This window comes from Anopheles stephensi, chromosome 2 (genome assembly GCF_013141755.1).
Source record: "Anopheles stephensi strain Indian chromosome 2, UCI_ANSTEP_V1.0, whole genome shotgun sequence".
NCBI classification, from domain to species: Eukaryota; Metazoa; Arthropoda; class Insecta; order Diptera; family Culicidae; genus Anopheles; species Anopheles stephensi.
In genome coordinates, this window is record NC_050202.1 from 7684717 (window position 1) to 7706005 (window position 21289).

The following is a 21289-nucleotide window of genomic DNA, read 5'->3' on the forward strand; positions in this document are numbered from 1 at the left end:
AGTTGAAACCCCTTTTTAGTTGGACCCTTGATTCTTAATTCCACGTTTTGGCTTTTAACGTGTTCAGTTTGTTTGCCTTGTGTCCAAAGTAATTGGAGCGGTTTTACTTCCCCATTTAGGTTAAGTTGACGCGCAACTTTTTCTTCTAATAGGGTTGAGGATGAACCTGGGTCTAAAAGTGCATAGGTTTTTATTTTGTGATTGCCGTTTATTAATTCAACTGGCAACACTTGGAAGTGCGTTGATGATGTTGCTTCTAGTTCTTGATGATTGTTTACTCCTGCGATTTCAATATTTTGAGGTACATGAAGCATTTTATGATGCTTATCGGTGCATCCATTTATCCCGCATATTTGCGCGGATCTACAATCATGTATTGTATGATTGTTAGATTTCAAGCAACCTAAACATAACCCTTTATTTAGAGCAATTTTTATTCGCTCAGATGGCACCTCATTGACCAATGCATAACATTTGATCGTTTCATGTAGCTTATTGCATATTAAGCATTTGCTAGCAGCTTTCGAATTCTGTTCGAAATCCTTACCCCTTTTGATTGGTTGTTGAAAACCTTTGTATGGGATTTTTTGTTCGTGGAGATGAACGCCTCCACGTTGGGTATGTGCGGATATCGTTTTTAGCATGTTTGCCGTTTTAGCGAAAGGTCTCAGCCAATCGCATAGGTTATCTAAAGTTTGAACCCTTAACGGTGATTCCGCTTCAGCCATATACTGGGCTCTTTTTTCCTGAATTTGGTGTGGTAGCCTAGCAGTCAACTCCAACACCAGAGTGTGATCTTTCAGGTAGTCCGGTTCCCTCATCAAGTTTACTGTTTGAATGAGGTTTTCTAAAGCGTTTACCATTTCCACGACAATGCTTTTGGAATCTCCTCGGATTTTATACAGATTATTACGTAGTTCAAGATACACTAAATCTGTTCTTCCGAAGGAGTTTTTTAAGCGTGTCATTATTTCTGGCACGTTTGAAGAATCCAGCATTAATTGTTGAACGCTTTTGAGGGCTGGTCCATATAAGGCCTGTTTAAGGCGGTTTAAATTCTCTAAATTAGAGAATCTTCCCTCCTCATTAGTATCATCAAATGTTTGCTTAAAATTTGGCCATTCTACAGGATCCCCTCCAAATCTCGGCAACTGCATAAGCGATTGTCTTTTCAATAGCGTTTCTATGTGCGGCGATCCTTGCTTGTCGCTCGCAATAGTTGTTACTGCTTTTAGAAATTCTTGTAATTGCTCCTTTGATTGTTCTTGTTGACCAATCAAAAGTCTTGTGAACATAGCCTCTGTATCCTTACTAGCAGATTCTTTGGGCAATCTATTAAGTTCATATGCTATCTTTTGACATTTTACGCAAAGCCAACATTCTTCCGGCTTTGGTTTTCGTGTTAGTTTGGCACATGTTAAATGAAACCACCTATCACATTCATAGCATGAAATCATGCTTTCTTCGGAAGTGTCTTCCGCCACGCACAATCGGCAACTGCCGGAAGTGTTCGTGGTAAATTTGTAAGGCATCTCGGCGGATCTTTAAATTCCTACTCTGAGCTATAGATAAGAAAGTTCGACTTACCGTTTTCGGTGTTACCTTTCCTTGAAGTGCCCGGTAGTTTAATGTGGTCTCGATCTCGCTGATAATTCACTCCGGAGTCGTACTAAAAAACCATCTGCACCGATAGTCAACTGACTTACTCCGTTAAGATACGCCTTACGAGAACTTTTTCCCACGTGCGTATTGCTGATAAGCTTCTTTTATGCACTGGTGTTTATGTCCTCAATTATTTAAACGCAAGCACTTTAAAACGATCGAAACGTCATTCACTCGGTTAACTTATTATTCCGCGGTTGTCCACGTACTGATTGTTAAACACGATTTCTTTCGTAAGCATAGACGTCTTCGCTAAACATTTAAAGTTACTTTCGAGTTTGTTTCGGATGTGAACTTTTTTCGTTCACTCCGGAGCCGTATTGTAACACTATTGTTCTCGGATAGTAAAATAACGTACTCCGTTTAGTTCTACCTTTTTGGAAGAACTTTATTACCCTTTGCTATGGGTTAGTTCGGAGCCGTGTTTATTGCTTATATCACGCACTGGCACTCACTGATGCTCTCCGATTTTGTTCTGCACTTGTGCACATATGATCGCAACGGCACTCGATCGGTTCACTTATAGCACTGTAGTTCTTACGTGTATTAATTGTAAACCGTTTCACTCGCTGCAATTCACTTTATTTTTCACGAGCACAGAATTTGAATCTGAACCTTTTTGAAGCACTGCTTGGTGCGGGTTCAGTTACAGGCTGTTCTTTTGGCGACAGCACACCACGAACGTAAGTTCGCTCGAATGAGTTGTTAACGCGCGCGGATATTAACAACTCCTCTCTGGAGCCACCATTTGTTAGTTCGATAACGAACCGTTGTTGAACCGACCACGCGAAGGAGTGATCGATTCGGAGATCTCCGCGCAGATTCCTGGCCTTGTCAGAGTTGCTTGAATCAGGCGGCTAACCTTTTTTCCTGGAAAACCAGGAGAAGTTTTTAGCGGCGGACTCGCACTTCACTAACTCGGCGTGGACAACGGGAATGCCGTAGCTCGATCAGACGATTAGCCTTTTTTCCTGAATAATCAGGAGAAGTTTCTAACCGTGGTTCTTGCCTGGCTAGATTTCACCTAATTCTTCCGACGGAGTGGGGAGGCACCGAAATGCGTAACCAATTTCCGGAGGGAAGGCAAAGATGAAATTTTCCCGATTCTGTATGGATACCCAAACAATGAAACACAAGTTTCTTCGTTGAGGTTTGGATTACAAGTCGCTTTTATTCTTAAAAAATCCTGTCTTATATACTAAAATTCCGTGGGAAAAAGAACATGAAATAGCATTACATCGATCTCCCTTTTCCTAATTCGGTATGCTGATGCGTTGACCCCTGCCAGGCGTCGGCTAGTGTAGGAGGTCTGTAATGTTACAATATCTGGCGATTGTTACCCTATCGTTTTATGACCATGGGTAATGCATCGCGCATCTGTGGTTCAAGTGCGTATGTTTATTTTCCTATTGCCTATTGCCTGCGCGTCGTTTGTTTATTCATCAAGTTGGCCTTTCCTGCACAGCCCTACGATCGTGCGTTGATCGTTCTTTCATGAAACTAATCGCGCAATGACAATGTATGCATTGTGTTCTAGTGTTTACCTCTTTCAGCCCATGTTCTTCACTTTCATTTTTATTACACGGCTTGAGTTTATGATTTCCATATGTCTGGATATTGTCCCTTTTTCGAGATGTTTTATGACATACCCTAACATGTTACCATAATTTCGTCTTTCTCGCGGTATGAGGCCTCTCTGTGACTTATGGTTGTTTTCCTAAGACAATATTTTCCGGTGAGAATTTATCCTAAACGAAAGATATTTAGTCATTTATAATTTTTTCCTCCAACTAACTCGCATGCCAGTCATTTTAGCTCAATTTTATTTTGTCGCGTTCGCAACACCATGCAAACCCCCTGCCGGCAGGGAATTGCCGAGTTTTCCCTTACACAATTTTTGTCTTGTTGAATTAACTTCGGTGGGAGAAAGCCTCTTGTTTCTGTTGTCGCCGTTTTCTTTCGGTGGTGTGGTTTTCTTTTGCTCTTGTTTACCAATACCAACATTATTTTGGGAAAAGCCCCGATCCATCATCATCATCATCATCGTCGGTACCATCATCGTCGTAAACCAATCGCACGCTGCAGGTGTATTGGTTGAACGTGTTGGATTCATTGTTTTTTCTTGTGTTGGGAATTTTTTTTTCTCCATCAAGGATACTATTGTGGTTCCTGTTTTATGCTGCTGGTTTGTGTATTTGTGTGCGCACTTTACTTCCAATGTTTTATGGTTGGTTCCGTAGTGGACAGTGTGGGAGAGTTGGCAGTGATTCAAAAAATCGCCAGGTAGAATTGGAAAGCGTTCCAAGTCGTAAAGTTATGGATGAAATAAAAGGAGCGAGAAAATGCTTCGATAGGTCGGGAAATGCAAGTAACGCAACGGATAGATTGATGATAGGAACAGGAAGCTTGAGTCCGTTTGTTTCCCCCGCAGCCATTTCGTATGCTGTACACATAGTTTCCTTGTTTTGGGGTACCTTCAACGGGTTAACTGCCTGCGTGTTTGTCGGTGTATTGCCGTTGTGTAAATGTACTTGAAAATGGAGCAAAAGCATAAGCAGTGGTCGATACATAAATAATCGATGGAAGCTGATCGTGGCAGTACAGCCCGATAACGAGCCGAAGATTAATGCCCTTTAAATTGACGCAACGAAACGCGTTTGGCTTAGAAGGTTAGAACAGCTAAAGAAAACCTTCCCAAGAAAGAGAACTTGCCGGAGAGAAACGGCCGATCGTAACACCATAAATCCGACGGTTTTCCGTTGGGGCGCACGGAGAGAGCCAGCTCGCTGCGGTTTTCGTGTGGAAGTTTGGATGGAGTTAACCGCGAGTGATGTAAAATAAATTGCCCTAATGATGAATGTCGGATCGGTGGAAGTTGTCCGCTAGGGGTTCAGCCGAACTTTGATCCAACAGCACCGGCGAGGTCAGTTTAGCAGGACAGCCGAGGAGCCGAGGAAAGCAATTTGATAAATCGGTGAAGTGGTGGGAGAGGCCGTTTTATTTTTGTCACCCGGGCTGGAAATTGTTTCGATTAGGATGTGATTCATAAAATTGCGCCACTGCTTACGGCTAAGCGATTCGAATCCATGAATGAAATGTGAAATGTGCTCATCATTAGGGCAAAATGGCTGGAAGGAGACCGATTATTTGAAATGACTTTTTGGGCTTTCTTTTGCCTACTATTTGCTGTCTCAAGCAGGGATTTGATAAGAAAATGGAGTGTGAAGTCAGTGTTTGAGCTGGAAAACGAGGCGAGGGAAGACAGTCTAATGACAGATGAAAATAAGGATGAAATAAGTCTGAAAAAATAAGATTGAAACAAGTAAACGTAAGCGGATACAATCTATCCTGATATAAATGAGAATATCTAGGATAATTCTCTATTCCTCCCCATGTTTGAAGGACTAAGGGCTTCTCCTATAAGGTTGAAATTTAGGTTGAAACACATTTACCGAGATTTCTTTTGGAAAACGCTTGCTTGAGAAAATCTGATTCTCTTAACAAAACTTTGGGAGAATCCCCTTAGGATGACGTGCGTTGTTGGAAAATCGGCTTCCCAAGTGTTACCCAAAGCGCATTGCTGTTTATCTCACATTTCAAGCATAAACTTTCCCATTTCGTAGTTTCGTTGAAAAGTTTTCCCTTTGACACCATTGTGGAATACACTCCAACAAAAAAGCAGTCTAACACTTGTCGCGTCAAGTCGTTTGAGAATGGAAGTGCATTGATCGCAAAAGAACAGCACGAACGAAGTGAAAAAAGTTTCCCCACCTTTCTGTGACGGAAGTTATATTTAAATCGTAGCTAGGCTGGGTTCCTCCTCGTCCACCGGAAGTCGACCGAAGAACCACAGAATCAGTGCGTTGCGTTGCAATCTCTGCAGGGGGAAAAGCCTTCTTTTTTTGCCGTCGCTAAACTTCTGACCACAGTGGAGTGGAGCATTTGTCGCATTGATTTCGCTGTGAACGCGAAGAAGCGATAAGGTGTTGAAGTTTTCCCCCGCAGCTGTACAGGTACGGGTTGTCACATTTCGCTGGCAGCGCCCGAGGTGATGTGGTTGATTTCCTTGGGGTGAAGAATCGGAAGGATCCTCGAAGGACGGTGCGTTGCGAGGGAATCGTGTGTGTGTGTGTCTCTTACCTATGATTCCACCCATCAGCGTCGTGGGATCGAATCTCAGAAGTGGGCGAGCGAAATAGAGGGCGAAGCGTGTAAGTGATTCAAGCAAAGCGAGTGAAAATGAACGATAAGAGCTACTTCGAGCGTAGTGCGAGCGTCGGTGCCAGTGATGATATCGGTCGACGGATTGCTGCTGCTGCTGGTGGTGGTGGGGGGAGGAGTGGAGAAGGAGGTGGTGGTGGTGGTGGTGGTGGAGCAAAGTCAAGTGCGAGCAGTGGTGGTGGTGGGTTGGGCGCGACGGGTAAAATTGGTGAAAGTCGCCGCAAAAGTGCTTCCTTTGATGTGGACCGTAACCGAGGACCGGATGCGATGGCCTCGGCGACCACTTCCGGGGCCGGGCCGAACAGGGGCGGCCCGGGCGGAAGTGGAAGTGATACAGGCATCCGGCGGCGAAGCAGCAGCAACAGCTCCGTACACAGGAGATCGCAATCAAAAGTGTGTATTTTAGCGATTGGCGAAGATGGCGCTTGCCATTCCTATAATCTAGTGTGTGTGTGTGTGTGTGTTGGTGTAAATGTATGTGTCCGTGTGTGTGTATATATGTGGCTTGTGGCTTAATCTACACGCGTAATGCTACAATGCTAAGCTACTGGGCGAAGCAACAAGAAAAAAAAAGTCACCCTCACCGTGCTCACTGAGCTTCATCACCAATTTTCCCCAACTGCACCTACTACTACTGTTCGGCAATTGTTGAATTGGCTTTTGGGGAAATCGGAATCATCTGCTCACCAGAACACAGGCTCTTGCTCGCTTTCGTGTATCGCTTCATTTAAGCTCAATGCAGTAGCAAACGGGGACACGGTTTGGAACATCGCACTGAATCTCGCACTCGCAACATCTTCAAAGACACTTAAAATCCCATCGCTCACACAAAGCTCACCTTGCAAAGCTGCAAACCCGTGCTAGGAAACTGTGTTGCGCGTATCTTGTTTTGTATCCACCAGTTTTTTGTTGTTGCTTGTTCATGGAAAGTGTAGCTACTGGCATCCAGCTGTGTGCGTCGACTTGGGCTCGTTGTGCCCTGCGAGCTTCTCGAGCCCAAACCGTACCTCTTTTCGCAGTTATCGTCTAAGTAGGTTTCCTTTTGTAGGACAACGACTACGATTGTGTCGAGGCGCTGTGGGTAATCTGGTTTCAGCTCGCTGACTTCACCGGTGCCGGGTAAAAGCTAAATGAAACACTCACGTCCTCGAGTCCTCGAGGCTATTTACACTGCCAAGTGTTTGTGCTCATTGCTACTCTGCTGAGCAATGTTGGAATGAAAAAGAAATTCCTTCTTGCCTTACCAGGGGCGGGAGATATCATATAGCATAGGAAAATATATTTAAGTGATGTAGCAGAGCTTTATATTGCTTAAAGTTGACAAGGGAACAGTATTGCTTCAACGATGCTAAGAGTAGAAACTATACTCGCGGAATGGGAGTAGATATTAAAGTCGACCAAACTAGCAAGGATATACTGTTCCGTTCCTGGGAGGAGCAGATCTCTTGGAGGACTGTTATTTCTTGATCTTTGGTGAATTGAAGTGATGTCTTGCCTTCTATAGAAATTGGTGACAATTTATTGTACGATTTTTCATCAGTCCTTACGTCCCAAGTCTGTAAAGGAACACCAGGTATTTATGGATGATTTATCTCCTCATGACTAATTCTTGAATAAGAAGTTTATCAACAAGGATATCTCTCATAGCTTTGTTGGAAGCAGATGGATTCGCTGGATTTGTTGTGAGGATCCAGCACAATATTGATGTTTTGGTTAATGTTATCTACTGACTTGATTTGGGTCTATAAGAAATCAACAGACATTTTATTATAGTAAGATGTTTTATGTATTATAGAGATTCTTATATTTAAGTCGTGAAATTTGTGGAAATCTGCAAATTCTATGCTCGGAACGATGACAAGTAGTTTACCTAAATATTTCGCCTTCGTCAGAAATCCTTAGTGTGCTCATAACTTACTGTCTTGCTATGGGTAAAATCGAGTCGCTGAAAGCCAGTCGCAGGCCTTTCGAGGATGTAGTGTCTGGAAGAAAAAGAATGCCTTGTCAGTTAAAGCAATATCCAAGTTTTGAAAAAATCGCCAAGTTTTTCTACCAACGTGTCGCATGAATGCGCAATTACAGCAAGCAGCAAGTAATAAAACCATGCCTTCGGTACGCATTGTTAATGATGCTAAACAACAAACTTAGCGGCAGCCCTGTGGCCCAAACTGCTACCCCACAATGGAGCGTGTGCTCGGCAAGATTAAGGATAATTATACAGGAATATGCTCACATAGTTGTAATTACCGACGTTTGGCTGAAGATGATCACGGCCACTGTCAGGAGACCGTAAACCGTGAAGCCGCACACCATTTCCCGTCATCACCGCTGTTGTTGTTGTTGTTGCTACCCTGTGGGGTTTTACCGCCAACGGTGGTCGACAGTCCTCGCCATCCACATCATCATCACCATGAGGGTAATTAAGAACATGCCAATAATGTGCAACGACGTAACGAGCAAACGTGGCGAAGTCGTACGAATTTCACGGCGCCCACGACCGATTCCAAAACCAGCCGGCAACGTGTTTCGGTTCGCACCGTGCATCCGTCCCGCGGGCGAGTTTCCCCGGTACCGGTTGGCTTTCCTTCCGGCCGCCGGAGGTTTCACGGCCATTGCAAATTGTGGCTGTGAGTGTGGCGCGCTACACCTCCATGTGGCACGATGAGGTGCGCGTCAAAGGCACCTTTTAATGGTGGTTAGTTTGGGTTCCTTAGCCTGTTAGAACCATTCTCCAAAACCGGGGCACGGCGTCGTCGTCGTCGTCGTTTGGCCAAGTAGCGCGCGCTTTAATTGAATTTATGCTTCAAACGTGTACGGTTTATTAAGCGCAACGTGATATTCATTACCGCGAGCATAATGGTGGCCATCGATCGATATTGTTGAGGGAGAAATTACGGGTCCGCTGCTTAGCACTTAGGTGCTGAAGATCTTAATGATAGTTACGACACTCGGATGAACGCCAATGGTCGCAAATGAATTGCGTCGAATTGCGTTTGCTAGCTTGCTTCTATTAATCTCTCTGCACGTATGCACGACATTTGGAAAAGTAAATGGCGAAACACGCAATCAGTGCCGACCAAAAAACCTGTTGAAGATGATAGGAAAATCGAGTGAGAGAGAGAGAAAAATGATTTCAAATTTTCCGGCAGTTAAGTGGAGTTGTTTGAAGGCGATTTTCGATTTGCTAGCCGTCACCCATAAACGAAGCGATAGGCCAGAACGGTTCACGGCTCAAGGAATTTAATTCATCATTCACGGTAGGGTAATTCGATGATTGATGGTGAAAAAGTCGCCGGTGGCTCTCGGGAACGATTTGACGATGGCGAGGCGTGCCTTCGCTGTTGCGTTTGGTACCGATTGATACAGACAGGATTGTATGCTTTAAGCTGTGCTGAGAAGTGAGGTGGTTGAGATTTTTTTTCTTAAGAGAAATCCTTTGGAAAGCTGGTTTCTCTGTCAAGTTTACTTATAGTTGGGGACAATGCATTATTGAAATTCGGAGAATGCAATTGTTTTAATATAACGAAACGATTAGACTTCCGAACGATATAGTCCTAGAATATTTATTCAACTTCAGAGAATTCGAATAGAAATAAACCAGAATCAAGAACAAACTAATAAAATGCAAAAAGCAATCTGCTGTTATAGAAGAGTAAGATTAAATACAATCGCTTGAAGTCCTCTACAAAAAACGAATTATCTAACTCTAACTTATTTTAGGGTTTAAATCAGTCGAAAGGAGCAGCGTGTTCGACGGAATGGTCTTGATAATGTCAACAGCGATGGTCCCTTTTCCGGAGCCGAGTTTACCATACGGCTCATTCGACAAAAGGAACAAGCCACTCGATGCTACTGCAGGGCATGAACAATTAACGAGCATAATGTTGCGGTCTCGTGTCACCGGCTTGTACCTCTTAATGTCAAACAAACGCTCTTGCGTTGCAGCCACCACTTTTTTTCCCCTCCAGTCGCACTATTCCAGTGTCGCGGTCGGGTATAAAGACTGAGCTGAGTGTAAGGCATAAGACAGGAATACAAAAAAATAGAAGCGAAAAAAATGGAACACAACCGTTCAGGCAGAATAATGTGCGTGCATGTTCGTGATAGGAAGTGGTTCTGTCCGTGTCGCATCAACAAAACGGTGACCTCGCACAGCGTTGGATGCCAGGTTCGCTCGGCTGCTATTCCTGGCCTCTCCCTGGGTCATCAGAGTCAATATTGACTGAAGTGATATAACGATTGCAGGCCCGGTTGAAGGATATTTTTCATCCTGCCAGCCACAGGAGCCCAAAACCGCATCGCACACATGCAGCCGGCTGCGGCTACTGAACTGGAACTGGCTGAACAATATCCGCGATGGTGGTGGTGTGGGAATTTCTTCCAAGAAAAAAGGCGACTATTCGATGGGGAACTGGAGGAGTGAGTTCCTCCCTTTGTTCACTTTTCACATCCAACAACGAGAATGTGGTGTCTTTAGCCGTTGCCGCTTGCCACACTACACCGATTCGTACTCGTGCTGTCGTCGCGGCCATCATCAGCGAGTCGCAGCCCACAATCATTATTATTTGCTGTTTTGCGATGTTCCCTGCGAGGTTTTTCGAAATGGGTGCGGCGCGAGATGTTTTCCGAGGGGGGGTGGGGGTGTGTTGCCCACCGCAACATCATGCCAGCTACCCCGCAGGTCTATTTATGATTAAGAAATAATATCAAATGAATAAGATATAATCTACGAGCCAGCCGAGGAGCTACCGGGCCGGGACATGGCAGCGCAGCGCAGGCCAGCGAGTCTTATGAATAGTTGATAAATTTTTCTGAAATCGTGCCCTCCCACGGCATCCCGTGTTGGCTTTCTTTTTTCGCCCCAGCAATTCCATACAATTTGGTTGGTTGGAGCTTTTGGATGGAGCAGTGTTACTTCGTTGGGGTTTTTTTTTGCGCTTCGCTCTCTTTCTCTTTCCCTCTCGACTGAATGTACTTGTTAGTGCAGGTTTGGGATCGTTGATTTGGATAATGATGGTGAGTAAATCAAAACTCCGCACCTCCAACAGCTCTCACCTTCCACGTCCAATCATCATAGACTCGATTCTGGTAATGGGAAAGTTTCGGTGTAAATACCGAGCTTGTGTATGGACGCGCTGGCGAGGCGTCCGGAATGTTGCGTGTCGATTTCACCTGATAGAACGAGATTCGTGATGAAGTGTGAGGTAAATGTTGTGCTTGAACTGGCAATCGACGCATTTGGGTATTTGTTTGGGGCCCGGTGTAGCGCTTCGTCAGTAAACACGACGTGTCTTTACGATAAACAGATATATGGTAGTTGGGATCGAGATAATGGCAGCTACAGCAACATTTAGACGATACTAATGATTTTATCTGTAAAGCTGATTAAAAGAAGATTTGATGGAAAGTTCTTGATACAAAGATTCACCTTTTCGAAATAAAATAGGGAACAAGCAAGTTAAAATGCATTAGATCTTGGTTCCCTTCCTTGGTTGTAACGTCCGAGGGATGTGAAGCTTACTGAAATTCCTCTCACCTCGATAACATCACACCTTGAACGGTGGCCTTGAAACCGAAACGAGATAAACTAAGCAAAGAAAACCCCACAAAGAACCGAGCCTTTTGCCCGCGTGTGTGTCGACAGACAAAATGGCATCCGAGGGCACTAACGATGGAACCGCAACAGATGGAATGGATATCTCGATTTATCGTATCCGTAGGTCGTGCAGCGATGAAAGCAACATAAAAGGACGTCTCAGACGTCGGGTCGGGTTTCTTTTTCCCATCCGTTTACCTGTTTCCTGCTAGAGTTTTGGAGCTGTTGCGTTGGTTGTAATCGCGAACGGACCACGCCGTTTCATTACCCGCCGTTGAAGTAGAGCAGGTGAGGCGTATTTCGCATTCCATGATCCGGCATCGGGAATCGTTCCGGAATGTGGCTGCTAGGTTACGTGGCGCACCAGCTGTTGGTTGGTTGTTCGAACGCTTATGCGGGGTCGGTTATCTTTTGCAATAATCATCACCCGTCTCGAAGCTCCTTTGAATACTAATCGCGCTGGCCCGGCCGGTGTAATGCTAATCCTTCGTGCGTCCTTTTACGTACGGCACCGGGCGTCTCCATCGGGTACGTGAGACACCTGGCGTCTCCATCGAATGGGATTTGCTTTGTCGCAGCGTTTGCCATCGTACATTACGCAACATTCACCAATAGCCGATCCAATTAGTTTGGATTACGAATCGAAAGTAGGGAGTTGAAGTTTTTTTTTACGTTGAAGCAGCTCCAGGTGGCAGGACTGCTAGCTGCTGTTGTGGCTTTCAGTAATCCAGCCTTTCGATAATCTAACTTTTAGTGCGTGTAAGTAGCTGATTAATTGTTACGAAAGACTCCTAGAATTCTAGTTTAATTGGGTTTATACAAAATTTGACCAACAAAAACAGGCTTCAAATTTTTGTGTAACTTTTCGCGAATATTGGATGAACCTGGCTGCAGTAAAAATAGAATGTCCGTCATGGTAATGAACAATAAGCTGATTAGCATACGCGCGGAGAAACAGGAGCATGTCGCATAGAGCAGAAGAAGAATAAAGGGAAATAAATTAACAAAATAGCGCAAGATTTGCATAACAACGACTCGCACGCTCGTTAGGCCGGTTGCACTGCCGATTAGTCACGGTGCCGTCTTGCTGCAGACTTAATGCGGAACAGAAGATAGCCAGTTAATTTAATAATGTATAGGAAATAGGCGGCTGAATGTGACATTGTTAAGAAATTATTTCAAGACACTCTTTAATCGGATAAAGGTGGCAAGAGTATAATGATTCATAATTGGATTTCTACAATTAAAAGGCGGAAGAATGATGAGATTGTGTGATTGACAAGCAGGATAAAAACCTTAGCTTCAAATGAAAAGCCCTTTTTCCACAAGAGGAAAAACAAACTGCTATCATAATTTAGTTGCGATCCATATCAATTTCAGCAATTGGAATATAATCTGGGATTAAACGCATGGCCGTTGCAAGCACCTTCTTCTTCTATTTAAATAAGGGCGCACAAAATAAACTGCTCGTTCACCATCATCAGGATAATTTGAGTTTTATGGTGTGCAAAGAAGAAAAAACTGCATGCCGTACTCATAATCGATTAGTCACGCTTTTCATCAATGATCATTTCATGTCTCGTACACGAGGGGAAAAAACCGTACCACAAGGGTCCTAATGGTATCCTTTTCGATAATCTAAAGTGATTGTGTGTTTCGCTTTAGCCTGGCTCTTTTTTTGGCTTAGCATTTTAAATAATGCTAGTAATGTGCTATCTGGTTCGTTAGCTATGTTTTACTCCACCATTGAGTTTTCCGCTGGATAGAGCAAGCACCACGGATGAAATTCAAATTTGGGCAGTAATTTGTAATGTAACGGCTTTCTTATGGTCGATGATTTTGCTCTTCACGATGTGTTAAAGCAAGGGAGAATCGACCGAGTGAGTGTTCAGACAGATAACGTAAATGGTGCAGCGGCAGGAAACAATTTAAAATTACTACACGATGACTAACGGGTTTTCGTGGAGTGGAGCGAGCAAATGGTGGCTTGCAGAACAAAAAAAATGGCTGGTGTTTTGTTTGGGTTGATTTGGGTTTAAAAATAGCTTCTAAGCCACAAAGAAAATAAATAACTTTACAAGTTAGATTGAGTGAGTTTTGATAAGCTGATTAGAATGGTAGCAAAATACTTGCTTCCAATCGAGCTCGAACAGCCTCTCCTGTCTGTATTACGCTAGACATTTTTTATTGTTGTATCTTCAAGCTGACAAGGCACGCCCAACAAAGCTCCCGAAGCTTAAAATATATTCCTAAAACAGACTTAAGTATTTGTTTAAATCTTCCTTCCAGTCTGCATCATTCATTATGCCCCGTTTTAAATTCAGTGTTCGGCGCATCGTTCAAAGCAAAAACTGGAACAACATAATCTTGCCTTCGGTGCTACCACCCTGATAAGAATATTGATGCTTTCTCTTCTGGTGCTAACATTGCAATGGTGATGAAAATCGAAACAAAAGTTCCAAAAAAGGGAAGAAAAAGGAACATGAAGAAAAGCACAGAACCACAGGAAAATCGGTGCAAGACGGATGCTTTTGACACAAGAAGCACTTTCGCTCGCCACAGTACAAAAGCTCGCCTTGGCACTGTGTTATTCGGCACAACAGGCGCAGACACAGGAATTTGGAAAGACACACAGACAAAGAAGCTTTTTTAAGGGAGGGATTATGCTTTTCCACTGCGAAACAAATACATGTGAAGGTTTGGCAGGAAGGTGTGCCGGTGCGGTGATGAGGCCCAGCAACTGAAATTGGCATTGTTGTGCCTGCCGAGTACATGAATGTTGTGAACGACGGTACCTAATTCCGTGAAGCTGTTAGAGGTCGAAAGAGAGAGAGAGAGAGAGAGAGAGAGAGACAGGAGTAGGAAAATGAAATGGGCGTACCAAGATAATGTGTGTTTCATTAATTGAATTTCGCAGTTTACACGAGACAAAGTGAGTCTGGATTAGGTGTATTAGAGGAGGGAGAAAACCAAAGAAAGGAAAAAAATAATTGAACAGAAAATAGAAAAGAAATTTGAATGTTTCCCCATATAATAAAGCATCTCAAAAGGAAGCAAAGCAAAGCAAAGGAAAGAAAATATTAGACCAAGTAAAACTCGTTCCCTGGTTGTCTAGCATTGAGAAGAGATAATTAAACGCGCCATCAAAATGGCACCAAATTAATGTAGTGCTCTGGAGAGAAAATCATTTACCCGCTACCAGTGAAGTGAATAAATTTAAAGCACTTCAACAACTCGGCCTCCGGAACTCACCACAAGACTGACGGCTCTTATCTTAATCGTATCTGATCTCGTTGAGCTTTCGGCTCGAAGAATATGCAAAATTGTAAATGGGGAGAGGCCTTCGCAGCACAGCATGTCGGAAGCAAACTTAATTAGTGTTTGATGTTGGATCTGCCGGAATTCGGTGATGGAATTTGGTAGGTAAATTCGGTCGAAATCGCTTCCGGGTGGACGTTTGAATGTTGCTGCACCGTCCACTTCCACTTCCCCTTTTGGAATGTTTTTGCGATAATAATGATAAGAGCAGAGGGCGTGGGATAATGAGTTGGTCGTTTTTTTTTTATCGGTAGATAATCAATAAATAGTGGGCTGAAAATTCTTTACGAGCCATTTTTAAACATGCAATCGATAGGAATTGAATTAAAATGTTATAATGAAGACTTCTGGCAGAGGAATATATCGCTTGGTAGAAACCCAAAAAATTGAATGCAATTTCCCTAAACCTAACGTTTAATCTAATAAATGTCAGATTATCCTTAGAGTGGGATATTCTAAACGATTTCAAGGACTGCATAAATGTGTTTCGTATCGGTGTTTGTAATTGATAAGCTGCTGTTTAGGCTCACATCAAGGAGTATAAATTATTTCGTGCGCTAGCGAGCATTCGTTGGTCTGCTTTCGGCACTGACCTTTTCGGGCCGAGAAAGGTGGACTTGGCTGTGAAGGTCCTGGCTATTTCCATAGCTAGCAGAGGAAAAAAGTTGTGTATGACAGCAGAGGGCAACATGCGAAGCAAACGTTCGGACAAGATAAACCTTTCCAACTTCACACGAGCTTTAGTGCAGTTTTCGATGACTTTGAACTTGAAGCATAAGGACATTTAGGTCTAGGTGAGCAGGAGCAGCGTTTTGCATGGCATTGAGAAAAATGGAAAGGAAATTAAAATGGTGGATGTGTTTGAGAATTGATTGACACGCAAACTGATTTGAATTTGAATTTTGAGAGATTAAAATTGGAAATTCTAGATTTGAGGAATTTTGGGGGAGAGAGTGTAGATTGAAAGATTATTTTTATATCAAAATAACGCAAATGGATGAGTGGGCCTATCAAGTTTATACATATATATTGTTAGAAACCTCCAGCTTTGGAAGACCCATTAAATCGCCATAAGGTTAACGTCCCCAATCGTCAATAGGGCAAAAAGAAATTCTCCAATAAAATCGTCTTCGTCCGTCAAACTTCACCGAAGGACGGAACCTGTTGAGCTGTTGTTCTGGTCCAAGTTTAGTCGATAAAAGTCCGCCCGACAAGTCTCGTAATCGTATTTGATAATCCCTAGCTTCCGTTTCGATTAAAGTCCCCATTACATCGCGGATCAGCTCAGAGTCTGAGCGCTGGAGTCCTTTCCTCGAGAGCAAAACGGGCAAGATATTAACCATTTATCCGTTTAGCAAATTGGTAAACGGTTTCGTCTTTTGGGGGAAAAACTAGCGCCAGCTCGAGCCACGCCAAATAGATGACGAGCTATGGAAAGACGTACGGCGGCAACACATGGAGGTCGCCAGAGTGTAGCAGGGCAAGTGTCGAAATACGAAAGTGACACGTATCTTCCGAGATTTAACCCATTGCAGCACCGTACACGTACCGTGTTTGTAGAGCGGTTGGCAACGAAAGGCGTACGAGCGCGGGCGTTTGCTTTTCTTTTGCTAAATATTTGTTCAATATCTTGATGGACGAAAGCAACAGTTCTCTATGCTAGCTAGCGTGTCGTTACATATTGGGGCTTAATAGTGTGAGCTCTTCGGATTCAATGAAGATCGGTTGGAGTTTTATAGTTGAAAAACTTTAATCAGAATTCAATATTTATTTGTGCCTTTTTCGAGGCCGTTTTTATCCGTTAAAATGATGTCCTCGTGATAACTTCTGCTACCAAGAAAACCCATACCCGTACTGCGGGGTTGTTAGTGTTAATGGCATGTACATATAAAGCAGCATTATACGGCCCGTTGATTGATCTCAAATATTGAACCAGAGCGGGCGTGTGTGCGTGTGTGTGTGTGTCTGCATGCTGATTGCTATCGTATAGAGTTCGCAAAGTCGGCAGCAATGGCCTAATCCAATCATGTCACTTCACAAGCGAAAAAGCATTACATTGACGTCCCGTCCCTCGGAAAAATGGTCACGCAGGCGGAAAAAAATATATGGACTCGCATCAAACTCTACTCCATTCGAATGTTTATTACGTCTGTCGCGTGACGGCATGTTTTTTGTAGCTGTCCGGGCTGGGTATCGAAATCTTACGAGCGATGGAGAAAAGCAAAATTTGGTTGAAATGTTTGCTGATCAAAAGAAAATGGACGGTGTCGTAAAAAACACTCACACACACACACACGCTCGAATGCTCACATGCTCGCCTCTCATCCATCTACCACGTCACGTTTCGATGGCGATGCTGAATGCATAATTCTGGGGGCCGAATGCTCGACGGTCATGACGGTGGCCACCAGAGATGAAGTTCGTAATGGAGTGTTTTTTGTGGAAGGTGAAGATTAGTCCAACACGACCATGGTGGATGGTTGGAACACACGGTTGGGAGAATTTGTACGACTCGAAATGGTGACATTGTAAGCGAAATGACGATCGTACGTGATCGGTTTTTATATACTACGGTGGCAAGGGAGATACTCCTTACGATTAATAATTAAAAATATGGGTAAATGTTTGAACATCAGTTTGAATGAGCTGGTAAAAGGAATGTGTTAATAAAAAGCTATCAATATAGCAACCTTGAACATCATAAATAATAAAGGGATTTGAGGAACTTTTCACAGATTAGTAGCATGGTGATAAAACTCTTTGTTGGAACAAATCCCTTACAAATGCTTTTAATGACTTGTTTACATCACTACGCCGTATCGTTTAAATAAAATTTATATAGCTTTTTTGTTATAATTACTCCTCAATCAACAGGTGATAGCAAAGTGTCTGAAAAACACCCCTAACTGTATGCAATTTATCCATTGTACGATTGCAACGTGCCACGACGGGCTTGCAATATTCCGCGGAGGCCGAGGTGATGATAGCAGCGGTCTTCAAGAGGCAGGACCTGGGCTCAAAGTCCTTTCCAGAACGCTTCCCAGGACTGACTATCAAACTATGGATAAAATTATATCACAGAGACTAAGAATGGCAGGGGCGGATAGGCAGTGAAGGTGACAACGGCGTCTATCTTCATACGGCAGGGCCGGTGTTCAAATCGACCCGGTAAAGAGGATTGACTATCCAACTACCTGTTATCATTAAGTCTAGTAAGGCAGAAATTGCAGGCATGACCGAAAGGGTTGTAAGGCCAAAGAAGAAGGAGAAGAAGAATGGCAGCCTTAGACCTTTCGAGGTTGTAGTGCCAAGGAAGAAGAAGTTTTCCAACAGTTTGCAGGGAAATGAACAACTCAGGTGAATAACCCTGTAAAGTATTTTGAATACAGTTTTTAATTATCCTCAATGCCACCAGAACTGTCATAATATTAATAAGTTATCAATCTGATTTTCTTACTGAACTCTTATGACACAATCTCAAATGTTCTAGATTTTCGAAACGAACAAAGCATAACCTCCGTGTGTGCTCTTGAGAAAATTCTACACCGAAACATATCAAACACAAAGAAACCTTCCTTCAGAAGACATTGCGTCAACCGTGTGGTGTCTAGCTTGACGGAAATTAAAATGGAAAAGGCCCTGCACAGACTGTTTGCACCACCCGATAACCAACTACTGTGCGAGATGTGAGAGTTAGTTTATGTTTGGGGAGCAATTGGATTTCTTTTTATCCTAGAATCCAAATCTGGTCCCATCGTTCCATTAGAGTATGTACGAGCACTAACCAAAAAATGGAAATGGATTTGTGGGTGTTTGAGGGTGTGTGGTTGTACCAAGCAGCTGTAAAATATTTCAATCATGTATTCTTGAGCATGTTTCCGAGGGAGGGTTTATCTTGAGTGCAGCAGTGCCCAGCTCCAGTGCTGCATGATTTGTAGCAGGTCTGTTTGCTGCTTCTGCTGCTTCATCACCTCATCACCAGCAAGGGCATCACCATCATGAATAGTTTTCGGTTCGGTTTGCGGCCAGCACGCCTGCACACCCTGAATACACAATTTTGGGGGAGCCAAAAATCAACAATTAAATAGTCTCCTGGGGGGGTGGTGGCCAGAATGTGTGTACTGCTGCTGCTCTCTGCAGTGGTAGTAGTAGTAGTAGTCGTCGTACCAGTTCATGAGGTGAGGCCCAGGGCAATGCTGTAAATCGTTTGGCACCGGCTGTCTACATTTTACAGAGCATGAGCACCATGCCAAAAGCGCATTTTACTGCAAACACCCTGTTAGGAAGGCCATAAAACGTTGGCACAGGGTTATAAACCAAGTAAGCCGGTGATGGAGTTAGGAGTTGGTGGCTGGTCTGGCATGGTGAAATAGTCAAGGCACCTACAATATCTTGAATGCTCCGAGTTCTTAGATACTGCACCAAAAAACGCAGTAACGGCTCGTTGTCAGATAGACGGTGCGATGATGCCAACTGCTTCCAAACTATGGCTAGATCTCGTCTCTCAATGCAAGGGGTCTCACGTACGAGCGGTTGTAGCAATTTGAAAGGGTATTCAGTACTTTTCATTAAATTTTGTGTTAGGAATGCAGACGGCGATAAAAAAACGAGCAAGAACTCTTCCGTAGCCATACGCACTGCCAAAGAACGGTACGCCGAAAGAGATGGCGAGAAATTCAAATTAAACCTTGATGAGATGAACGCAGACACAAGAACACAGAAGAAGATATCTATCTTCGTTGAATGCAGCAAAAAAATGGAGGGCCTTTTTGTTGAAGAGGTGGCAGCAGGCCGGCCACATGATGCTAATCGTCCATCGTCCAGCTCAAGCGCGTACCAGTGAAGAATGTTTGGGAAATTGAGGTTTTACGACACATCTTGGGTACGCTTTCGCCTATCGATGGAGCGAATTTCTTCACGACCAGCACTTCTGATGTCCCATCATGCGCACTCGTACGCTTAACCGACCAAAGCTGCCCACTTTTGCGGATGGGTAACATTGTTGGCTGTATCTGTAATTTATTTCGCTTAAGATTCTTGCCACTCTGCTTATTCTATTGCGGACCAGCAGGATTTCGAGCACGGGTTCCGAGCTAGAGTTTTGGGGCTCACCATGGTGACAGTTTATCTTATCCCTTAGATGAAGGTATCTAATTCGTGTGTCATCTAATTTTTCCTTCATTTTCTGTGCTCTCTTCAAGCAGCATTTCGTAACGTGATGCTGTGTCCGGAGGCTGGTCCGGGCTGGCAATGAGTGGACAGGACGCAATAAAACCTTCCGTTGCCTCCCGGGAGAATTCTGGGCCCGGCGACAAAAAAAAAAAAAAAAAACAAGGGACCGAAAGAATATAAAATCCAGCTGGACCCATATCATTGAGGGTGGGACTCCCCTCGAGAGAGAGAGTGAGAAAGGAGTCGTGGGAAAAAGTGAACAAGAGCTCCTCACCTCTCCAGGACTCAGATTCATCTCAGCCTGTCCCCCAAAACACGTGGTGTAACACGTGACGCCATGCTGAATGGGAGAGGACATCATCGGAGACCTTGAATTATTAAAGCTCACGTCTGGCATGTCGGTCGGGTTCCCGGTGAGGCTCACACCACCGGCTGAAGCTGTCATGCTGCGTTCTGCTTACGGTGACTGTTTTTCTTTGCGCTCGAGTCCGCTTTGTCGCCGGCTGTGCGCCACCGAGTGAGCTGCTTTGCATTCCATTCCTGTTTCGTAACGCACTGTCAACGGTGCGAAAACGGAATCATTCTCCAGCTTTTTTTTGCCACGAGCCCAACGGTCGAGGAAACAATTCTATCTCGCCCCTGAGAACTCGTCACCAGGACTCTTGCTACAAAGAAAAGAAAAAAAGCTTGCTAATATATCTGGAGCGTGTGCAACAGGAAAAGGGACCAGGACGTCCAGGGAGGTGTGTGAGTGTGTGTTTGAATTCCCATGTCGGGGTGGGACAAAATTCTGCTCCAGACACTGGGCGCCACGGTCGCGCGCCATTCGTCCTTGCTGTCGTCATCCGTTGGGGACCGGTCGGTGTAACGTTTGTTTGTTTCCTTACTAAGCCGGGGTTTGGTGGATGCTTTGGAGGATGTTTTTTTCTGCTGCTACACTTCCCAAGCAAAGACGGTACATCAGCTGTACACCAAGCGGGGCCATGTATTCACTGAGCAAATGTACCTCCCCAAAAAAAAAAACAAAAAAAAGTATTTGGAATGATGACAATGGAAATGTTGCGCCCCAAAGCAAAGAAAGGCAGGAAAACAACTTTTTTGTTCCATCCTCTCCCGCTCTCTCTGCACGGAAGCTGGATTTCGAGTGAGCTTTTTTGTTGCACATCAGGACAGGCAAAACTCGAGGGGCCGAGCGAATGGGCAGGGCGCTGTTTATTCACTTACGGGAATTTACGCACGCAGAAAAGTTCTAACGATGACACTGAAGCCGTGTCCTGTGCCTTTTGGGGCGGGAGGAAAAAAGTTGTTCTTGTCCGAAAG

At 44.0% G+C, this 21289-nt stretch overlaps 1 protein-coding gene across 15 annotated transcripts in view; it reads left to right on the forward strand.

The window, feature by feature from the left end:
- Nucleotides 1–21289, forward strand: part of LOC118505865 (alpha-catulin) — an 86215-nt gene that overhangs the window by 22566 nt on the left and 42360 nt on the right. For 10 of the 15 annotated variants that reach the window (XR_004905459.1, XR_004905461.1, XR_004905460.1 and 7 more), the window contains exon 2: nt 5822–6276. The exons of the other annotated variants lie outside the window; for them this stretch is intronic. Coding sequence is in view for 6 of the 10 variants with exons in the window: in XM_036042268.1 (XP_035898161.1) it covers nt 5902–6276 (375 nt within the window). In the remaining 4 variants the exon portion in view is untranslated. The remainder of the gene's footprint in view (nt 1–5821; nt 6277–21289) is intronic. 15 annotated transcript variants of the gene reach the window in all.